Raw genomic sequence first — 23,102 nt, forward strand, 5'->3', positions numbered from 1 at the left:
CTAGTGTCTAGTGTCTGAGTCCAGCTTTGAACTCAGGTCCTTCTGAATCCAGGGTCGGTGCTTTATCCACTGCACCAAGCTGTCCTGATGTTTTGTTTTCAAAGCTAATTTGCTGTGTCCTCAATATCAGATTTCTTTTCTCTTTAAAGAAGTAACAACTGGTGCTTGTTTACACTTTCAAAGCAAAAGAGGTAAATATTTCATGTATAAGTGGTATTATTTGAATCAGAGTGGTTTTGTACATCTCCCAAATAGACCTATCAGCTGAGAGTACTTTATTGGTGTGTGCAAAAGATGTCCTCTACATTACAGCTTTTAAAACACTGTTAGACTGGATAAGGCAAGAAGAATGTACTCCTTAAGGGCAGATACCTGTTCATTTGCGTGACTCATGCCTAGCACACTGCCTGGCACATAGTAGGTGCTTGATAAATGTTAATTGACTTTATAACCCTATTCTGAGCCATGTATTTCACAAACGCTGAGGATAACAAAGCTGACTGTTGTAATTCATTTATTTCTTAATGTCTTCCATTTAGTGCTCTACTTCTTTCCATATGTATAAGGAAGTGTCTTTACAATTTTTAAATTAAACTATCTTAGAAAAGGAATTAGCATTGCTTACTAAAAATGTATCAAGGGAAAGCTAATTCATTAAAGCAAAGGTTCTCATCCTTTTTTCACCCCCAAACAAAACTATTCCTCAAGGTCATTATCCTTGCCATATCTAAATCTCTAATCTTAATGATTGATCCATCTCTGGTATTTGGGCTAGGCCCTCAAATGTCCTCATCTATAATATGAGGGGATTGAACAAGTATGATCGTTGTTCCTTGAAGTCTCTTATGACTAAATCCTATCATCACTTTTCTTAGCCCACAGCAGAGTAGGAGCCACAAATAGAGGAGGGTGGAAATCTGAGATTGAAATTCACTCATTTGCGGGAAATAACAGCTAGAGAAGAGAAAATTAAAAAGGAGACCAAACTAGCAAAGCACAATGTAGGCCCTACATATCCCTCTTTAGGCCATTGCTATTAATTACAGCCTAGTACAGCATTCTTGTAGGAGAGTAAAAACTGCAGAAACGTTAACTTTAGGATTCTAAGCAAGCTAGTTGCTAATGGTAAAACAATTCTGCCCAAAGTCTGTTGGCATTGTTACAGGCTACTCTTATCACTCTGGCTCCCTCTAGAGTTAATAGAGGATCTAAATCACTTGCTATGATTTGAAAAACAAAAACATTTGATGACTGACCTGCTGCTAATGAGCCTCCATGCATAACTAAGCTGGGCCTTGGGCATGGGACATAGACAATCTCACTAAGTCAGTACTCTTAAGACTTTCTAGTTTATTGGATTCTGCCAGCACTGGTGTCCTTTGGGCATGGCTTTAGAGAGACCAGGGTCATATCCACATCAGTTTAGGCTCATCATTTCTTATAGCACAGTAGTATTCCATTACATTCATATACTGAAACTTGTTCAGCCATTCCCCAATTGATGGGCATTCCCTCAATTTCCAATTCTTTGCCACCACAAAGAAAGCTGCTATAAATATTTTTGTTCATGTGGGCCCTTTTCCCTTTTTTATGATCTCTTTGGGATACAGACCCAGTAGTGGTATTACTGAGTCAAAGGGTATGCACAAGCATTCGTGATGAAAAGACCTGAACTGAATAGAAAATTTGACTTTCAAATACAAGACCCTAGAGAAGTATAAAAAGGTAAACAGGAAAAAGAAATGAGGGATAGTAAAAGATTAAACTGTTTATATTCCTACATGGGAAGATAAATACTTGTAACTCATAAGATCTTTCTCAGCATTAGAGCCACTGAAAGGAATATACTTAGAGGGCACAGGTGTGAATTGAATATGAAGGAATATCTGTAAAGCATTTATTTTTTGTGGGGAAGGCAGGAAGGGGTGGCTTATGTCTGGGGCTGGATATGGGCTCGGGGCCTCCTGGCTCCCGGGCTGGTGCTTTGTCAACTGTGCCACCTAGCTGACCCATGATGACATCTTCAAAATAAAGTTAAGGGGTAATGGTAATGCACTAGAAGAAAGGAAAAGGGAGAAGTAGACTGGGGAAACACAGCTCACATAAGAAAAAGCTTATGGAGTGGGGGGAGATGGGGAAGGAGCAAGAGAGTGAGTGAGCCTTACTCTCATCAAAATTGACTCAGAGGGAGTAACATACATATACACTCAAGTGGGTATAGTAATATATTGTGCCCTGAGGGAAAGTGGGAGGGGAAGGAAGGAAGGGCAGATTGGGGGAGGGGGCGGTAAAAAGCAAAACACTTTCGAGGAGGGATAGGGTGAAGGAAGATAGCGTGAATATCAAGGGGAGGGAATATGATGGAGGGTAATAGTAACTGAAAGAAATGATGAGCAGGGTGATACCAGAAGGACATGAAAAATGCAAACCATCTACAGAGAAAGAACTGATGGTATCTGAATACAGACTGAAGTATAATTTTATTTGTTAGCTCCTCTTTCTAAAAGTATTTTATCCATTTTCTTTCACAACCTGACTAATGAGATGCTTTGCATAACTGCACATGTATGACTTGAATTGCTGGATTTCATAGGGAGGGAGGAAAAAAAATTTAGAATACAAAGTTTAAAAAAATGTGAAAAGTAATGATGAGTAGGAGGAGTTCAGAGAAACCTGAAAGGACTTACATGAACTGATGCTGACAGAGGAGCAGAACCAGGAGTACATTGTACACAGTAACAGCAACATTGTATGATGAACAATGGTGATATGATAGACTTGGCTCTTTTTAGCAATGCGATGGTCCAAAACAATTTCAAAGAACATGATAGAAAATGTTCTCAACATCCAGAGAAAAGAACTGTGGTTTATGAATGCAGATTGAACCATACTGTTTCTACTTTGGAGCTGGTTTTTTTTCCCCCTTCTTTGAAGTTTTTCCCTTGTGCTCTGACTCTTCTTTCACAATATGAATAATGTAGAAATACCTTTAATGTGATTGCACGTGTATAACTGTGAAAATTGGAATGGCACCCCTGCCGGAGAGATACTGTAGGGAAGCTCCGCCATGAGGAGAAAGCATGTGATTTAGAGACCATGTGACTTTAGCATCCAGAAGTTACATCTATAGAACCACCTGTGGGACTTGTCAATCAAAGCTAACAGCCAATTAGCTTGAGTGTGTGTGTGTGTGTGTGTGTGTGTGTGTGTGTGTGTGTGTAGATGGCCCTGTTTCCTGTTTCACAGAGAGCTTCTGGGAGAAGCTGCTCAGGATCTCTTTTTATCTGGAACTGGCTTGGTGACAGCAGAAGGAGAACAGGGGGGGCCCCTCTTAGTCGTTCGGACACAGGCTTGGTGGTGAGAGATTTCACATGGGCTGCTAGAAAGGAAAGTGATTTCTTTCTCTCTGGCTATACCAAATTAGATCTAGGCTAGGATTTCCATGCTATAAGGAATCTGTTCTCAATCTCTCTTCACTAACTTATAATAATATATTTTAATAAATCTTTAAAAGCCTAAATTCTTGCTGAATTTATCAATGATTTTAGCCAGCTTCCCTCCAAGACTTGGAAGGGGGGACAGATTAGAACCCACAATTTAGATTTTAAACAATGCATAACATATATAAGATTGCTCTCTGTCTTGGGGAGGAGCGGGGCGGGGGGGTGGGAATGGGAGAAAAATTTGGAACTAAAAATCCTATGAAAATATGTTGAAAACTCTCCTTATATGTAACCGGAAAATAATAAAATACTGAACTATCAAAGGGTATGCACAGCCCCATAGCTCTCTGGGCATCATTCCGATTTGTTCTCCAGAATGGTTGTATCAGTTCACAACTCCACTAGCAATGCATTAGTGTTCCAATTTTTCCACAGCTTCTCCAACATTTATTATTTTCCTTTTTTTTTTTTGTCATATTAGCCAATCTGATGTGAGGCAGTACCTCAGTTGTTCTAATTTGTAGTTTTCTAATCAATAGTGATTTAGAGCATTTTTTTTTTTTCATATGGCAATAGATAGCTTTGATTTCTTCATCTGAAAACTGCCTGTTCATCTCCTTTGACCATTTCTCAATTAGGGAATGACTTGCGTTTTTATAAATTTCCTTTAGTTCCCTATATACTTTAGAAATGAGGGCTTTATCAGAAACACTGGCTTGTAAAAATTGTTTCCCAACTTTCTGCTTTCCTTCTAATCTTGGCTGCATTGATTCTGCTAATATTTTATTTAAAATTTTTGCATTGATATTCATTTGAGAAATTGGTCTATAATTTCTTTTCTCTCTTTTGGCTCTGCCTGGTTGAGGTATCAACACCATATTTGTATCATAAAAGGGATTTGGTGGAACTCTTTCTTCACCTATTTTTCCTAATAATTTATATAGGATTCAATTAATTGTTCATTAAATGTTTGGTAGAATTCACTTGTAAACCCATCTGGCCTTGAAGATTTTTTCTTAGGGAGCTCATTGATGGCTTGTTCAATTTCTTTTTCTAAAATGGGACATTAAAGTCTTTTATTTCCTCTTCTGTTAATCTGGGCAATTTATATATTTGTAACTATTCATCCATTTCATTTAGATTGTCAAATTTATTAGCATACAATTGGGCAAAATAACTTCTAATTATTGCCTTAATTTCCACTTCATTGGTGGTAAATTCACCCTTTCATTTTATTTATTTATTTTTTTAGTGAGGCAGTTGGGGTTAAGTGACTTGCCCAGGGTCACACAGCTAGTTAAGTGTCTGAGGTCAGATTTGAATTCAGGTACTCGTGACTCCAGGGCCAGTGCTCTATCCACTGTACCACCCAGCTGCCCCCCACCCTTTCATTTTTTTTTTTTTTTTTTTAGGCAATGGGGGGTTAAGTGACTTGCCCAGAGTCACACAGCTAGTAAATGTCAAGTGTCTGAGGCCGGATTTGAACTCAGGTACTCCTGAATCCAGGGCCGGTGCTTTAACCACTGCGCCATCTAGCTGCCCCCCACCCTTTCATTTTTGATACTGGTAATTTGGTTTTCTTTTTTTTAAATCAAATCAACCAAAAGTTTTTCTATTTTATTGATTTTTTTCATAAAACCATCTCTTTGTTTTCTTTCAACTTTATTAATCTGTCCTTTGATTTTCAGAATTTCTAATTTAGTATTTAATTGGGGATTTTTAATTTGTTCTTTTTCTAGCTTTTTTAGTTACACGCCCAATTCATTGATCTCCTCTTTGTCTATTCATGTAAGCATTTAGAGAGATAAAATTTCCCCTAAGAACTTTGGCTGTATCCCATAAGTTTTGGTATGTTTTATCATTGTTGTCATTCTCTTTGATGAAGTTATTGATTGTTTCTATGATTTGTTGTTTGACCCCCTCATTCTTTAGGATGAGATTATTTAGTTTCCAATTAATTTTCAGTCTATCTTTCCATGACTCTTTATTACATGTAATTTTTCTTGCATCATGATCTGAAAAGGATGCATTTACCACTTCTGCCTTTCTACATTTGACTGTGAAGTTTTTGTGTCCTAATACATGGTCAATTTTTGTGTATGTTGGAATGTGGTCTTTTACTTCCACTTCATAAAATTCTTCTTTTCTTTCAAGATGTAGCTCGAGCATCATTTTCTACATGTATTCTTTTCTGCTTCCCCCAAATGCTAGTGCCCTCTCTTTGAACTTATCTTGCAATGAACTACTTTGTATTTATTTTTATTCACTTTGTGTGTGTGTATACATGCATAGATATGCATACAAACAACATGTATATGTATATGTACATGTACACTTGTTTTCTCCATTATATAAACTCCTGGTGAGTAGGGATTTTCATTGCATTTGTATCCCAGCATTTAACACTGTTCTTGGCATGTAGTAAGTATTATAAAGCCTAATAGGAATGAATCACAACAAATCTAACTTTAGGCAAAGCCAAAACTAAAAAGTTACCTTTATCTTACTCTGAAAAATTCAGGGATATTCAAGAATATGTTTGGCAAAGCTAGAAAGACCTAATGGTTTGCATCATTGTAGAGATGAACAGCCCTTCTCCCATAATTCCAACACAAAAGCTTCTTTAATTCTCTTCCAGAAAGTTGCCTTTAATTAATTGGCAAAGTGGTAGTGATTTGCCCTAGCTTCTACCACCCTTCTATTAAATGTATTTATATTTGGAATCTTTTTTTGAAAAAAGTTTTACTTTGGTTCTCAAGGTTTCTGTTCATATCAGTTTTATATACCTTAAATGGATTATGTTCCTCAAGGACAAGCTCTGTGTCTGTAGTCAATTTGCAGGGTGATTGCAATTGCACGCTTAAATACCGTGCCAACAGTACAAGCTGTATTTAAGATCAGGATATCATTAGATTTTTTTCGACATTTGTTGTTCAGACAATTCTGACTCTTTGTGACCCCCTTGGCACATACAGGAGGGGTTTGCCATTTCCTTCTCCAGCTCATTTTGCAGTTGAGGAAACTGAGGCATACATGGTTAAGTAACTTGCCCAAAGGTCTGAGGCCAAATTGGAACTTTCAGAGATGAGGCTTTCTGACTTCAGGCCCAGCATCCTATCCATTGTGCCACCTAACTGCTCACTTTGTTGACATTAGTTATGTATTAAATTTGGGTTTATTTTGCTATTTTAGGTAGGCAGAAATCTATAATCACTGCATTTAAAGATGGTTTACAATGAACTTTGAAGGGTTGTTTATTGGAACTAACACCAACTGGTGAGAATCTCTGTTTTTAAAGACTTCTAAGGAAGGCATATCCATCTTTAACCTACTTAAGTGCAAACAACTCTTGACTCTTGTTCTCTAATAGTTGCTCTAATTTTTTTTTATTGTACGGTTTCTCAGTGGGAAGATGAAGGCTGGCTGCTGTTCCTCCCTTCCTACATTATAATGCTACAAATACTTAAAGGTCATTATACCAACTCTTCCTTTGTTATCTTTTGTACCCTAGATAAGCCTGGTTCATTTTAACCTTCAGAAATGCTGAATTATAGTCATTTAGTATCTTTAGGATTCTGAGCCCACATCCTTAAGTTTTCATCTCAAGTTCAAAAGAACTGTCTCCTCAGTCCTCCTTTTAGGTTCTCTTTATTTCCATGCTTTCAAAAGATTCCCAATTTCATCATTATGGGAACTGTTCCACTAGTGCAGACCTCAACACTGATACCTCAATAGACAGTTTCATGAGCAGCTTTGGCACACCTCTACCACCCAAATGCCATCAATCTCTGGTCAATAACCTTTATGAATTTAGCGTAGTCTGGTTTTTGAGAGAGAAACATATCCAATCACCGATTCAAGGTGGAGACTTTTCATCTTGGTAGGATTTCCCAGAGCTGGTGCTCCATCGGCATATAGCCAAGGTCATCTCCACACTATGAGGAGACATTGTAGTTTCCTGATAGGAGGTAGGAGGACTTGAATTTTTGGGGATCTTAATAGTGCTCTGTTATTTTTAGAAAAACGAAGGCAGCACAGTGGGTGGAGCACAGAAAACCCAAGTTATAAATCCTGCTTCAGACACTTACTAGCAGTTTATCCCTGGGTCAGTCTCTTAACTTCTCAGCCTCAGTTTTCTTTCTTCTGTAGAATGGGAATAATGAGAGTACATAACAGGGCATCTAGTTGGTGCAGTGGATAAAGCACTGGCCTTGGATTCAGGAGGACCTGAGTTCAAATCTGACCTCAGACACTTGACACTTACTGTGTGACCCTGGGCAAGTCACTTAACCCCCATTGCTTCACCAAAAAATAAAAAAAAGAGTACATAACTCGGAGGGTTGAGATGATATATGAAGAAAGTTTTACAAAACTTAACACACTATATAAATACTAGCCAATATTGTTGTTACTGCATTCTTAGTTTGTGGACCCAGTAAACCTCCAGACCTTGAAAGCCATTATCCTCTTAGCCATTATGCTCTCTGTGGCTTTCTCCAGTGGGAAGTGTACTAGGGGGCATTTCAAACTTCTAAGGATCATTTTGGAATCTTGTTCATCTCCTGCCAGGGGCTAGTCATCATTTCCAACTTAGAAATAGCTGGGAATTTAATGAGCAAACCTTCCATTCCATAATCTAGGATGATAATTCAAAATGTCAGCCTAGGTTTTTTGTGGGTTTTTTTGTGGAATATTGTTATAATCCATATATTGGTGTGAAATGAATGATCACAGTTGAATATTTTAGCATCTAATTGTCAGGATGCCCACTTATCAGTGGTTGAGCTGATATCTTTTAAATTTTCAAAGAGTGTGTCACACATAGTATAATCAAAAGCTGAGATGTCAGGGTAGATAATCACAGTTTATTATCTTCCATCTACTTACCCGGTCTTATCACACTATCAAAAATGACTCTATTCATCGGAATTGTTTTTGCCCCTAGGTGTTTGCAAAAGAGTTATGTCTTCTGGGACTTTTCTAATCTTACTTTGCTCTTCAAAATGACTTTCTGTTCTCTGTCTCCTATCTCTGCCTCTCCCTCCTTCTACATATGTGCACACATGTCTATTATATGTCACAATAGACATGCATATACACATATGCATCAATCTGTATATGTGTATGTATACATATAATCACAATATGCAAAGGAGCTGTACAAAATTTCAATGGTGTGGATACTCCCTCTTGTCCACTGACAGACAATGCTATTCCCCAGCCCCTTATAATACATGGACTTTGGGACTTGCTGTGGCCATAAAGGAGCTAATCCCATTTTAAGCTACTCAATATTTTTTGGGAAAAAAAGAATATGAGAATTCTCAGTACAAGTCAGGCACTATTTTCTTCAAGGAAACTAGTTCTTAACCAAGATAGACAAGCAATAATTAATTCACTGTTAAGTGTTTATTTTTTTGTACATAGTGACACTGGAGGTAAGCATTCAGAAAACTCAATCTCATCCCCAAAACATATAGAACTGCCTTCCAGCCTGCTACCTTACTGTACAAAGAAAACTGGTGAAAAAAAAATCTTCAGTTTCTTAAAGAGATAAAAAAGGTGTCACCATTTGTGGCTAGCAGTTATGAAATGTGTGACTCAATTTGACAGTGTTACATTGCTTTTCCATAAAAAGAATTGAGACCACTAAGACAGTCTCTGATCTATCCTGAAATCTATCTACCACAGGGAAGACAGCAAGGCAAATAGTAGAGCCATCCCCTCTTGTCTTCATGAAGATAAAGGAGAACTACTGGAGCCCAGCTTCTTCAGGTTTCCAGAGCTGAGCCAGATAGCTTAATAGCTTCATTCTCTCTCATCAGATTAATTGGTAATTGGCATGCAATAGAAAATTTCTTAAATTTTCTCTGAATGACTGAGCAAGGAGTCACTCAGCAATGAATTGAGCAGAAAGTGAACCTTTTTACTTCTTGACTTTTGTCCAGTTTTCACCTTTAGTACTACTATTAACCTTCAAATGTGGAGCTTTCGTCAAAGCTGCTAGCAACTGTAACAACCATACTCATATACACTCTTCTAGACGCTAAATTATCTGGAACCAGTCCTGTGTGGCCAATGTTTGCTCAGAGCAAATGGAGGTGCTTTCTACTGGAGGTAAGTGTCCAGTTTCCTCTGGATATTGTCAAAGGAATCTTCTCCCATGTAATCAGCCTGGCCTTGCTCCCACCGCTCCTTGCGTTTATTTGAGGATTCAAATGGTTGGGAAGGAGGATTGAGGTGCCCAATGGACATACGTGAGATTGCATCTGTGACTTCCTCCTAGGAGAAGAAAAATAATCAAGGCCTCAGTGAGAGGTAGAAATTACAATTTTTTTTAAAGTCTCTAAAGAATGCAGGAAATGGAAGGGAAGCTGGGGGTGAATTGTCATGCAAAGAAACAAAACAAAACAGCCTCCCCCCCCCCCAAAAAAAGAAAGAAAACGTAAAAATAAATCAAGAAACAACATTAAAAAGGTCATATTTTCCTAGCAAAATGAACACTGTTCTCAGTGAAAATATCCGAAAGGCACAGGTATTAGGGTTAGGTTTGAGGTCTGCATACCTTTCTACAGAAGCCACAAGAGAAAGCCAGAGTATAGGTCAAACCCGAAAGCTGCAAACAGTTCATCAGAGAGGGTAAGATGGATGAGGGAAAGCATGTCTCATTGTAAGCTCTTTATCTGCATGGGCTTGGAAAGATGGTGAGCTTAAAGCACCTCACAGACATTCAGCTTTAATACAAGACCAACAACAAAGCTGCTCCACACAGGAAAGGTATATGAGTTTGGAAGCCAAAACTTACTAAACTCATGGAAGAGGAAAAAGCCCCTCAATTTGTGTCAGTTCAGTCTGCTTAATCTCTAAGTGCCCTAGTTACCCATCTTTGGCCTAATCTGGGGTCCAGCGATCCTAGAAGGCTCTGTATAAATTATAGGGCAAACCTATTTATTATTTTGTGAAACCCAATTGCTCCAGCAAGGCTCCTCCTTCCAATTCACAGGATTACAAACGGAGCTAAACAGGACTTCAGAGATCATCTGATCCAATCCTCCCATTAGAGAGAGAGATGGGACCTGGAGAAAGGACTTGCCAAAAGTCACAAGGGAGGAAAGCTGAGATTTCGACCCAAGTTCCTCAGCTCCTAATCCATGCTCTTGGTTACTATACCATCCTCGTTTGGAGATACTGCATATCTCTCTCTCTCTCTCTCTCTCTCTCTCTCTCTCTCTCTCTCTCTCTCTCTCTCTCTCTCTCTCTCTCTCTCTCTCAATTCATTTTAAAATGTTTTCATTGTGAAGTGAGAACATACTAGCAACCCTGATACAGAAATAAGAAAGTGACTGAGCAATGTACAGTTGTCATTCTTTCCTCCAATAATAGGCTAGCATGAGAGAATCATTTCACCAGTAATAATCACCAGTCCCCCAAATTTCATTTTGGCCCATACAAACCAGCTGCCCTTTGATCCTTACAACTGAGACTCATAGGCTCATGGATATAGAGCTGAAAGGGAGAGACTAACCAGTTGTCACCCCCTGAATTCACTGTCTCTCACACATACACTCTTTTTTTTTCTTTTTTTGGGGTGAGGCAATTGGGGTTAAGTGACTTGCCCAAAGTCACACAGCTAGTAAGTGTTAAGTGTCTGATGAACTCAGGTACTCCTGACTCCAGGGCCGGTTCTCTATCCACTGTGCCACCTAGCTGCCCCCCACACATACACTCTGATCTTGTTCTCTTATTAATTATTTCTTGTGTTGGGTTTTGTTGGGGGGGGGGATGGGGGTTAAGTGACTTGCCCAGGGTCACACAGCTAGTGAGTGTCAAGTGTGTGAGGCCGGATTTGAACTCAGGTCCTCCTGAATCCAGGGCCGGTACTTTATCCACTGTGCCACTTAGCTTCCTCTTATTAATTATTTCTTAATGGAGGATGAGTTAGTGAGGTCCTGGACCTCTTCTAATCCCTGGTTGACAGCCCTTAGCCTTGTTTTGCATTCAAAGCCCCTCCTAACAACTTTTCCTAGTTGTAGGGATGGCTAGATCTTCTGCCCACAAGGTCACAGAGCTGCCACTGTTTCTTCTTTAAACTGACATTTATTTAAAAAAAAAAAAGTTGAACCCATGCTGAATCCTTTGGAAATAAGATCTCATTTCTAGAAGTGCAGAATCACTAAATGAATGTCAAGGCTAGAAGGAAATGTGGGGATTATCTAGTTTAGACTTTCCACTTAACAGATTTAAAAACTGGGGCAAACTCCTTTCTTCAAACCTTCACAAAGGCAGCCCAAAGTTGTGCCTGTGACTTTTCTAACTGTAGGTGGGGAACAGAGGAATGGCCCGAAGGAAGGCAAGCATCGGAAGATGCGGATGATAAGTGACCTGAGACTCTATGACTAATCAGCTGACTCTATTTCCCTCCATCACCCCTGTTCTTCATTGCACTTCTCACTATCATCTTACATTTCACTCCAACTTCATCCTCAATTTCCTAAGGGAGGAATCTTAAAGGGAACTTAACATTGCTTATGTCAGAGGAGGAGCTGAGTGTAGGGTAGGGTTATTAACAAAAATCCAAGTCTTCTCTCTAAGCAGATTCTTTTTCACAGCTCTTGCCTAAAGGCTGGACAACTTAGTGTCTACCAAAATGCCAAGGGGACATTTGCCATGTTATTTTCATGCAGCAACCTCACTGCAAACATCTTGCTTAGCCTCTTATACAGATGAAAAATTATTAAACAAAGAATGCTTGGATAACTGTGATTTCCAAAACATGTGAAGGTTTAGAGCATCCATCATTGGGAGATATAGCCTGTGTCATTTAAAAAGTACAGCCTCACTTGAGATCTCTTAATAAAGCATTGGGCAGTATAAAGTGATCACTGGTTATTATTACTATGAATTACTCTAGCTATATCTGCTTCCCCAGCCCACTTCTCTTCAAGGTTTGAATGAGTCACCACCCACCTTTGATCAAAGCATGTCTCTTTTTTCTTTCATTCTATTAAGGCTTTCCAGATGAACCCCAGTTAGCTCCAGTTGCTTCAAAATCCTCCTGGCAATGCCCTTATGTTGTGCCCAATTAGATTTGATGAGATGTACTCATTTTTCTTGGATAAAACATTTTATATCTCCTGCCATACAGACAGAGGAAGGTCTGTGTTAATACATTTCCCAGTGTTGCTTTGCCTCTGTCTTTTTGCTCTTACATGAGCTTGTCTTGTCTTCCTTGTTATACTCTTAGATCTTTGAAAGTAGAGGCCAGCTGTACTCCCTTAATTTCCTTTGCGTTACCCAACAGGTCGCTGAGTACAAATGCAACACTGCTCAGGCTCAATAAGCAAATGGGCTAACTATCACTCTCCTTACTGTAAATGTTATTATTCAACCTTGGCTGCACTTTTGAGATACTAAGTTGATGGCTTTAATTAGATTAGCTTCTTTTCTTTTTCACCTGCTATCTCCTCGCAACTTCAAACCAGATAAGAAACTTCATTTATGTCACTCAAGAAAGAAAAAACAAACCCTACCTTGTTAAGCGCTGTGGAGGTGTCTTTAACAATTCCAAACTGCAGGAGTAAAGGCAGAATGTTGACGGTGAAGATTTCCCACCACAAGTTGAGGAATTCTGTGTTGATCATAGTGGGGTCATGAATGTCGCTGCTGACACTTTTCGTCTTGGGGTTGTAGGTATAGTTCCATGGTTTGATTCGTCCCAGGAAATGTACAACTTTTGTATTTACCCCAAACCTGACAAGTGAACAGACAGACTAGAAATCATCATTCCCGGGGCCGACTGGAAAACTGCGGCATTTACTGTCTTTTAGGCTGCAATAGAAGTTCCTGCTGTGGTGGCCAACAAAGACGGTGTCTTTGAGGTAGGATGAAATGAAGGGTCCTTTTTTCTACCGCAGGGAAGATAAGAGATTTGTCACCTGGTGGTCCTATTTTCCAAGGTGAGATCACCATGGGGTTGGGGTAATCAGATCACAGAGCAAATGGAATTCTGAAGGGGACCTTTGGAAGAAAAGCAAAGACTTGTACCTGGTACATGTGGGAGGCAGTGAGTCACAACAGTCTGACTGTCCAGTTGTCTACCCTTTTTCCCTGTCCCTGCTGTCATCACCTCCTACCATTGCCTCCAGGGGGCTTCATCTCCCTGATGGGAAACACCTACCTGAGACAGAAGGGAGTGTAAAACCAAGGAAAGGAATAAATGGCTTCTGGTCTACAAGTGGTGGTCAAACCCCCTGAACCTAGCTCATCACACAACTCATTTGAAATAGGCAGTAGTGCTAAGCCTGAAATCAGAAAAACCTGAGTTCAAATCCAGCCTCAGATACTTCCTTAGCTATGTGATCCAGGGCAAGTCACTTCACCTTCATCTGCCTCTTTTCTCAACTGTAAATTAGGATAATAATGGCACCTTCCTCCCAGGGTTGTTATAAGGATAAAAAAAATGAGATAACATTTGTAAAGTGGTTTGTAAACCTTAAAGCACTATATAAACTCCAGCCAGCTAGCTAGTAGTGGTGGTGGTAGTGGTGGTTGGAGTAGTAGTAGTAGTAACCCAAACTCAATAATACATATGTAGTAAAAGGGCCGGATGGGAAATGTTGCATCAGCTTGCTCTGTGAGATATTTCTGCAGAAAACCAGTATTTCTGTAATCCAGCTATGAAATGATTCTGCATTTCTCAACTCTTGAGTTCCCATGTGGTTTATTTGAAAGTGTTTTGCATCTTGCTTTTTGCTAAGATCTAACTTACCTTCCTGGTTGATGTAGGAGGATTCTTAGAAGGGACAATGACCCACTCCTATTTCTTCAGAGAGGAAAATGAATTCTACTTGGCCCAATGATCCTATTAGCACCTATTGTCCTGCTGTGAATGCCTGTGTGGGTCTTACTCATTGCAATTTGAACCCATGTAACTGGGAGGGTGCAAGGGAAAGATATGAGAGAGTGCCTCGATTCTACTCTCTAAATCTGTGTGTGTGTGTGTGTGTGTCTCTATGCGTGTGCATGAGAGAGAGAGAGAGAGAGAGAGAAACCCAAAGGGAAGACCATTTTGGCTTGTTATTTTAAAGGCCTGTTTATTTCCTCAGAGTTTACAAATAGTAAAACCCCTTAAAGTATTTAGAAGGCAATTAAGCAGGGCAAGAAAATAACTCAAAACCTCGAGTCTCTTCTTGGCGGAAATGCTCAGTGAGATGAGGTAAATGCTCACAGGAAAGGGGAGGGTGTCCTTAATAATTATGACCATTAATAATAATAAACATTCTAATGTTATTATATATACATGTAACCTGTATCAGATTACCTGCTGTCTAGGGGAGGGGGGGAGGGAGAGGACGGAGAGAGAAAAATTTGAAATTGGAAATCTTATCTAAACAAATGTTGAAAACTAAAAAAAATTAATTAAAAAAAAATCCCCCTTTCCCACAACAACCCTGCTGTTTCTACCCCTCCCCCCTGCAAAAAGCCTGCATGTTCCCTTTTCCTTTTAGTCTCTGTGGATCCCTAGCCTCCTTCAAAGATCATTTCAAGTGCCCCCTCCTATAAGAAACCTATCTGGATCCCACCGAGTTTCTGGTGTTCTCTGGGTTCCCCCACCTCCAAAATACAAAGCCTTTATGCACAATTTGTATTTATTTTCCTATGTTTATATTGCTTGTCCCCAAAAGAATAGAAGCAACTTGGGGCCAAGGTCTGCTTTGTTTTTGTCTTTGTATAACCGGTGTTTAGCACAGAGTAGGTGCTTATTAAATGCTTGTTGAATGTTTATAAATCCCCACTTACCGTGTAAGGAAACTTAGGCTCATATTATGAAGTAATTTTATCAAAGAGGATTTATACCAATGAGGCAAGTAGTTCTGGTGCTTGTAGGAGAAAGAAAAATGTGTGTGGCGGTGCAGGTGATGGTGGAGGGGAGGGCAGAGTGGCTCTGGCCAAGAACTACAGGTTCTTATCATATTGATCCCTCATTCATCTGCCATAATCTCAAAATAATCAGGGAATAAGGCACATAGGAGCTAAAATTCCAATAAAATGTATTCCTTTCTGGGGCAGCTAGGTGGCGCAGTTGATAAAGCACCGACCCTGGAGTCAGGAGTACCTGAGTTCAAATTTGGCCTCAGACACTTAACACTTACTAGCTATGTGACCCTGGGCAAGTCACTTAACCCCAATTGTCTCACTAAAAATAAATAAATAAACAAATAAACAAACAAACAAATAAATAAATAAATAAATAAAATGTATTCCTTTCTTAAAAAACAAACACACTCAGAGGCCACAGATCTAATAAAGTTAACATGGTGTTACCTATTTTTTTGTTTACACCTTATGCACTAACCTAACAAAACATGGTAATCTATCATTTATGAGCACCTACTGTGTGCCAGGAAGGTATGGAAGGAAGCATTTATTAAGCACTTACTATGTACCAGGGAGTGTGCTTTACAAATATTACTTGATTTGACCACTGGGACAACCCTGGGAGGTAGGCAATAAATAGTATTATCCTCATTTTGCAGTTGAGGAAACTGAGGAAGAGGTTAAATGACTTGCACAGGTGTCACACAGCTAGTAAGTGTCTGAAGCCAACTTTGAATTCAGTTCTTCCCAACTCCAGGCCCTGAGCTCTATCCATTGCACCACCAGCTGCCTCTGAAACAGGCAGAGGGGTATCTTCTCTGCCCTCAAGAAGCTTACAGTCTAACTCCACAATCAGACCCTGGAAGAATTTGCATGGCTGTGGTGGAAGCAAAACTCTTTATTTCATAGACAGCTAAGGCAAGAGGAAGGGGAGACATTTTGATGTCAGGAGATAAGAAAATTCAAATGACCTCAGTTTAGATACAAGGTTAGCAAGGAAAGGCTACTGACTCATCAAAGGACTTATGAGATTCAATATCTGGGCAGGGGGGAAAAGTTGGGCAGACATCACAATAGCGTTTAAATTACCGGTGGCCATCCCTTCTGACTCAGTGTTAGGGATTTGTTTCAGCTTGCATGTATTTCTTAAAATAAATGTTCTAATTTTAAACCAAATGGAATCTTGAAAGAGACATCCAGATCACAAGACAGAGCTTGAGTGGGAGCCAGTTACAATCCTGCTTAGCTTAGCTGTTTGAGTAATCCTTAAGCAACCTGCAGTCACCCAAAGATCAGATAGAATTTAATGGATGACTTTCCTAGTTAACAAATTTAGAAGATCGGAGCTAGATTTACTTTTTAAAAATTTTTTTATTTTTTAGTGAGTCAATTGGGGTTAAGTGACTTGCCCAGGGTCACACAGTTAGTAAGTGTTAAGTGTCTGAGGCCAAATTTGAACTCAGGTCCTCCTGACTCCAGGGCAGGTGCTCTATCCACTGCGCCACCGAGCTGCCTGTCAGAGCTGGATTTAAACCCAGGACTGGTTGGAACTGGAAATGAATAAGGTAACGTAGAGGCAGGAGAGAGGATTTCTATGGAAATCCCGATGATGACAATGATGACGGCCCTGGGAGCTCTTCATTCCCTCTAAGATTCGCCAGTGTACAAGAGTGGAGGGGATACACCTGCACCTGGGGTCAGTCTGACTTAGTTACACCTGTCCCTGATAGCCAAAGCTCAGGAACAGGAGCAGGACTCCAGACAACCTAGATCCTGCAGAGGAACTGCATAAGGGATGAACCTTCAATCACGACTTGGTTCTCCCTCAAACACACATAAATAATAAATAATTACACATTTTATTTATTTATTTATTTATTTATTTATTTGGGGGCGGGGGGCAGGGCAATGAGGGTTAAGTGACTTGCCCAGGGTCACACAGCTAGTAAGTGTCAAGTGTCTGAGGCCAGATTTGAACTCAGGTCTTCCTGAATCCAGGGCCAGTACTCTATCCACTGCGCCACCTAGCTGCCCCTTAAGCCAGTGACTTTAATGACAAAGATCTAGGTGTTTTCCCTACACCCCAAATTACTGGGCGTTTATTCTACAGATCTTGGATCTATGCACATGGGCGGAAGCTCTTTGAGGCAGGACTTGTTTTACTGTTGTCTTTGTATCTCCAGTCTTTAGCATGGCACCTGGTCCAGAATAGGTTCTCCATAAATGTATGTTGAGCTGAATGATAATACCACCAGGGAGAATAAAGAGAAAGGGCTGACCAAGGAGCAAGCATTTATTAAGCACCTACTGTGCACCAGACACCATACTTTATAAATATTATCTCGTTTTTTTCATTACAATAACCCTGAGAGGCAGATGATACTATTATTCTCATTTTATAATTAAGGAAACTGAGGCAGGCAGATGTTGAATGACTTGCCCAGGGTCACACAACTAGCAAAGTGTTTAAGGCCAGATTTGACTTCAGGTCTTCTGATTCTAAACCCACCACTTTGCTATTTAGCTGCCAAGAAACAAAGTTGGGTGGCAAAAAGAATAATATTCTAGAGTTTTAAGGACATCATGAGCATGGGTTCAAGTCCTACCTCTGACACTTACTAGCTAAGTAACCATGAATATTTAACCTTGTTTGGCCTCTGTTTCCTCGTCTGTAAAACAAGAGGGTTTAGGTTTAGTACCATAGGATCTATGATCCTTTAATCCTACTGTTTCACCACTAGAATGCAATATTTTTTTTAACAAGTTAAATAAGCATTTTAACATATGTGGCCAATTCTATACCAGAGAGGATAACAGAAGTGAAAAAACTGCAAAGTTAGAGGCACTAACGATATAAACACATGGCTGGATCATAATCACTGGACCAAGGCTCAGATCAGCCAACATGGTAAAAAAGCAAACAATGACTTGGAATTTCTGGAGCATGAACTTTTGGAGAGCAGGGCTTATGACCTTTTCATCAACATTGTCTTGGTGACGCCATGTAAGCCATGAAATATTTGAAAGAATTAAAATTAACCTAACAGGCAACAGAAAGATGCCCAGTAGGTCTAAGTAGACTATGGCGGGCTGCCCAGCCATGACTTGCATTAAAGAAATGGTGAGCTCACCACCAGGGATGTATGTGACTGGATGGATGCAGAATGAGGATGGAAGGAACAAGAGAGAGATAAGGCTGAGTGGGTAATTTGTGACCCATGAGAAATCTAAAGGAAACAGCAAAGGCATTGGGCAGGTCTTGTCCAAGGAGACAAATAGTGATCTATACCAGTGGAGGAAATGCTTTGAGAGATGCCATCTTGATCCTCTGTAGAAAACCAAGATTTCAGATCTGGATTGGTAAAGTTTGTTTCCTCACTGGTAGCTCGCTGTTTGGAAAACCACATTTAAGAGATTGTACTAAATTGTATTAAATCTTGTTACTGGCAGATTTCAGCAGAAGTATCTAGGTATTGTGATGAAATAATGGGATTTAGCAGATACTCAAAGACCCACCTGGAGATTAATCTAGACTGATTGAACCAAGTGAGAGTGATTGACTGCTGATTAGCCTACTTCAAGTTAACTGGATTGTAATCACACCTGGCTAGCCCTTAAGAAGGTATTGTTCTCAGAAGCTAGACTGTGAACTCAACTTGAGAACACCTTCAAAGCCAATGGATTTGGATGATGCCAACCAATCAGCTTGAAGCAGTGTGTAAGGACCGCCTCTGTTCCAGACCTATAAAAAGCTTCCACAATCAGCTTGTGGGAGAATTCTTGATTGAAGCAGGCTTGTGGCAGAGGACTTGAGGAAGAACCAGACCAGGCTAGAACTCTAGGCTAAATAGGCTTTTTTCTTAACTTTCTGAACTCCATGGGAATATCTGTATGCTTTAATAAATGTTTAATGCCCAAGGACTGGTACTAAAGCTTCTAATTTTAGGCGACCACAATTTAGATTTTAAACATCACAGTATCTCTACAAGTGATTTAGAACAAGAGAAGTAGAACTCCCTTTGTAGCTATCCTGAGAATGAACCCTATTCCACAATGTCCAAGAGAAGACATGTAGGACATCTGGGACTCAAGATGAAATGATTTAATGAGCATTGAGAGTGTGTTACTAGGATATAAGGAGATTTGATGTTATTTAATAGCGATGATCATTGCTGTGTTGCTTTGGCCTTTTTTTTCCATGTTTATGCTGAGTTTGTCTTGGTTACTTTGTTGATATGTAAATCGCTCTTTTCAAAATTAGTCCATTGTGAGCCCTAAAGTAGTTTGATCTGTAGTATGATTCACGTCATTCTGATTATGAATATATGAAAAATATTACAGATGTTTTATAGATAAGTAATCCATTGGGGGGAGAGTGAAGTTCCCTCCTCCCCCATGAATCAAAAGGGAGAATTGAGGGAATTAGAACAGTAAATGGTAGTGGGAATTGAGGGAACCACACTGACTCTATCTTGTGATTCAGTTCTAGAGCCAGCTCCATTCCCTTTCCATTCAATTATGGGTCTAGTCCAATTTCTGTCTTGTGAGAAAACTTGATTCAATTGTGGGAACTGTGAGAAAACCTTATTGCATTGTTTGAACCTCGCCCTGCATGGCTGGGAAGCTGGACCTCCTCTATCTGCTGCTTAGAGACCTGTAACTAAGGACCCAGGTTATGCTGACCAGAAACCCAGCCAGACCCAAAGATTGATGCAAGGAGTTTTCTCACCATTATGCATCTCAGGCAACCCATAGGCTTTATCTGAAAACTGGCCCTGTAGTAGTCAATCAGTTATTGTTCCCATGCTCCTTTGCTTGAATACAGTCACTTGGGAGGAGTGGGAATCGAACCTGTTCACTCTCCCTTTCCCAACTTAGAAAGTCTCTTATCTTTCCTCTGATTAGAAATCAGATTACCTAATTTTGTATCCTGGTTAATTGTTTTTTTAAAAAATTAATTAGGCTTATTTGATTAAATGTTTTTAATGCATAAAAATCTGGCTCCCCCTGTATTTGGGTCTCGGTGCCAAAGTGGAGGGGGCCTGGTCCCAATTTGTTTAGCAATTGGCATTCGTTACTTAATAAATCAATATGCTTGGAAGATCAGACCTTTGTTTCCTCAGTCATTTCATCTTTCACCCACCACACCTGCATCCATGAAATCAGAGATCAATATCACATTTATTAAAACACTTATGCCCAGGCACTATGCAAGGCACTGGGAGGACAAAGATGAAAATGAAACAATCCCAGTCATCAAGGAAAATTCAATAACTTTTGTTGCTCAGGTAAACTCTCCTCAGGCTGTTTTTTTGGGGTTTTTTTTTGGGGGGGGCGGGCAATGAGGGTTAAGTGACTTGCCCAGGGTCACACAGCTATTAAGTGTCAGGTATCTGAGGCCAGATTTGCACTCAGGTCCTCCTGAATCCAGGGCCCATGCTCTATCCACTGTGCTACTACCCCCTCAGGCTGTTTTAAATCATCAACATTCATTATTCATTTACTAAATTTGATTTTTTAAAAATTCTAGTTCTATTTTAATACTATCTTATATAGTAGTATGTAATGATTTTAATTGTTAATAGTGATTTTAATGTTATGGCAATCCAGTGATAATTTGATTTTTCTAAATGAGTAATAGAATTTGGTATTATGTTTTAATTCCAAATAAAATGATGTTTCAAATGCTAGAGTGATCCTGAGTGAGTCACTTGCAAATGTGAACAAAAAGTCCTTTTTTTACACCATGCCCTCAGTCTTTATGTGGCAACTGAATTATTATAATATAGGTTGTGTTTTTAAAAATTGATGTCAAAATTTGTTTTTACATGTAATTTTGAAAATAAATTCTAAACAGAAAAAAAATTATTAAAAAAATAGATTTTTAATAAACTCCAAATAGGTCTTCTTTTTTTTAAGGGTGATATCTTATCTGCCATCATTTATACTTTTCCCATAGATTTTCAAATAGAAATTCTGTTTAGTTTATTTATTTCCTATTCTTTTATTTTTTAATAAAAAAATTCTGACCTATTATAATATAGGTTGTTTTGAGCAGAAACAGCCAGGATGTCCCAAAATATCAAGTGACATTAAACTCCGTACGATAGTAGACTAGAACAGGATTTTTAACCTTTTTTTGTTGTTGTTATAGACCCTAACATCAGCCTAATACTACTGTGGTTTGTGCCAACGTTCATCAAAGGAAATGTTATATTTCAGTTGGAGGTTAGCGAAAATAAAAATGTCATTTTTTTTCCTCATCAGAATTTATTGACTCCCTGAAATCTATTCAAGAATAGTTTGATGGAGTTTGTGGACCTCTGTGTTAAGAACTTCTGATCTAGAGAAATAGTTATGCTGTTTGAAGTATACCTTGAAAGCAAAAGGGAGAGAAGGAATTTTTGTCCTACAGCACAGTGAGAGCTGGAACACTGGCATTTATGCACCCTAGCCAAGGTTTAGAAAATCAGGACTCCTTCATACCCTCTTTTACTACCCAATAGAAACTTTGAACCTTTCTTGGGACATATGCAACCTAAATAAATGGTCACAAAATAAATATCTAGGCACCATGGAGACTAGAATTTCCTGGTGATAAAAGTATATTTAAGGGTGATTTGCAGTGTGTCCCCATGCATATTTACACCTTAAGATGTTGTCTAGCTTCCCCACTCCTGATTCTCCTGGCTCTTTGCATAGCAAAGTTCAGATCATACTTATAAAGCCATTTTTTAACAAACTGGCACTGACTTTTTACCATGTGGAATGTGGAAGTCAATAAATTTGTTTCACTTCCTTTTGGAGAATTACAGACGGGGAGGACATGAAGTTAAGGGAATTCTCCAGGTTACAAATAAATGATATGTTGCTAGAATGAAGAAAATAACTCAGCAGACTATGAGGTTTTTCCCCCACCCTCCCCTGAGCCATAGAAAAAGCCTGTTACAAGAACTGAGAAACCCTGGGGATTTTTACAACATGTCTGTAGCACCATCCTTCTCTTCATAGATATCAGAGAAAGCATGCTGATATATTCCTATCTCCAATGTGAATTATACCTACTCATTGAAAGAATGTTTTTTGCTACTCTGTGTATAACTTTTGGTCATAACTAACTCCTTTATCCAGGAGTAATGTGGCACAATGAAATAAGTGTAGGCTGAGGAAATCAGAAGGCTGGGTTCAAATCCTAGCTCTGTCACTTACATTTTTTGTGCAAATTGGGCAAATCACTTATTTTTTCTGGGACTACATTCCTGGTCACAGATCTGATGCTAGAAGGAGATCTCAGAAGTTATCCCCTCCAACTCCCTTATCTTACAGATAATGAAACTGATTTGCCCAAGATATCTCACAGGTAGCAAGCATCAGAGGTGAGATCTGAACATGAGGGTGTTCAGTGCTCTTTTGAGCACTGTAGGCAGTCTCTGAGCACCCTTCCAGTTCTAAATATATGATCCTTTGGTATGTATAAGATCAAGATATGTTGATTATATATCAATATGAAAGGAACTTCAGAGATAAACACAAATAAAAGGGATAGAGGACTGGGTTGCCTGGACTCATGAGGTATACTATGAGGATAAGACAATGTAGAAATAAAGTCAGGATTGAAAGGATTAAGTCCAAGTAAAGATGGTCTGTACTTTAAAGGCCAGGTGCTGGAGAGAATTGGGACACAGGCTTCTCCTAATAAATCATGCCCCTTACATGCATATATTGGCTGTTCTTGTTTAGCTGACCAAATGAGTCATTGTTTGCTTATGTGCAGAAACGACA

At 39.3% G+C, this 23,102-nt stretch overlaps 1 protein-coding gene across 2 annotated transcripts in view; it reads right to left on the bottom strand.

The window, feature by feature from the left end:
- Positions 1 to 8,833: 8,833 nt before the first annotated feature.
- The window catches only part of GYG1 (glycogenin 1), a 44,951-nt gene continuing 30,682 nt past the window's right edge, over positions 8,834 to 23,102 (bottom strand). Inside the window, exons 6-8 of one of the 2 annotated variants that reach the window (XM_043991730.1) lie at positions 12,974 to 13,193; positions 10,009 to 10,059; positions 8,834 to 9,725 (exon numbers count right to left, since the gene is read on the bottom strand). In XM_043991730.1, the coding sequence (XP_043847665.1) occupies positions 9,552 to 9,725; positions 10,009 to 10,059; positions 12,974 to 13,193 (445 nt within the window). In that variant the 3' untranslated portion in view covers positions 8,834 to 9,551. The remainder of the gene's footprint in view (positions 9,726 to 10,008; positions 10,060 to 12,973; positions 13,194 to 23,102) is intronic. The other variant, XM_043991731.1, reaches the window with a different exon arrangement.

This window comes from Dromiciops gliroides, chromosome 3, assembly GCF_019393635.1.
Source record: "Dromiciops gliroides isolate mDroGli1 chromosome 3, mDroGli1.pri, whole genome shotgun sequence".
NCBI classification, from domain to species: Eukaryota; Metazoa; Chordata; class Mammalia; order Microbiotheria; family Microbiotheriidae; genus Dromiciops; species Dromiciops gliroides.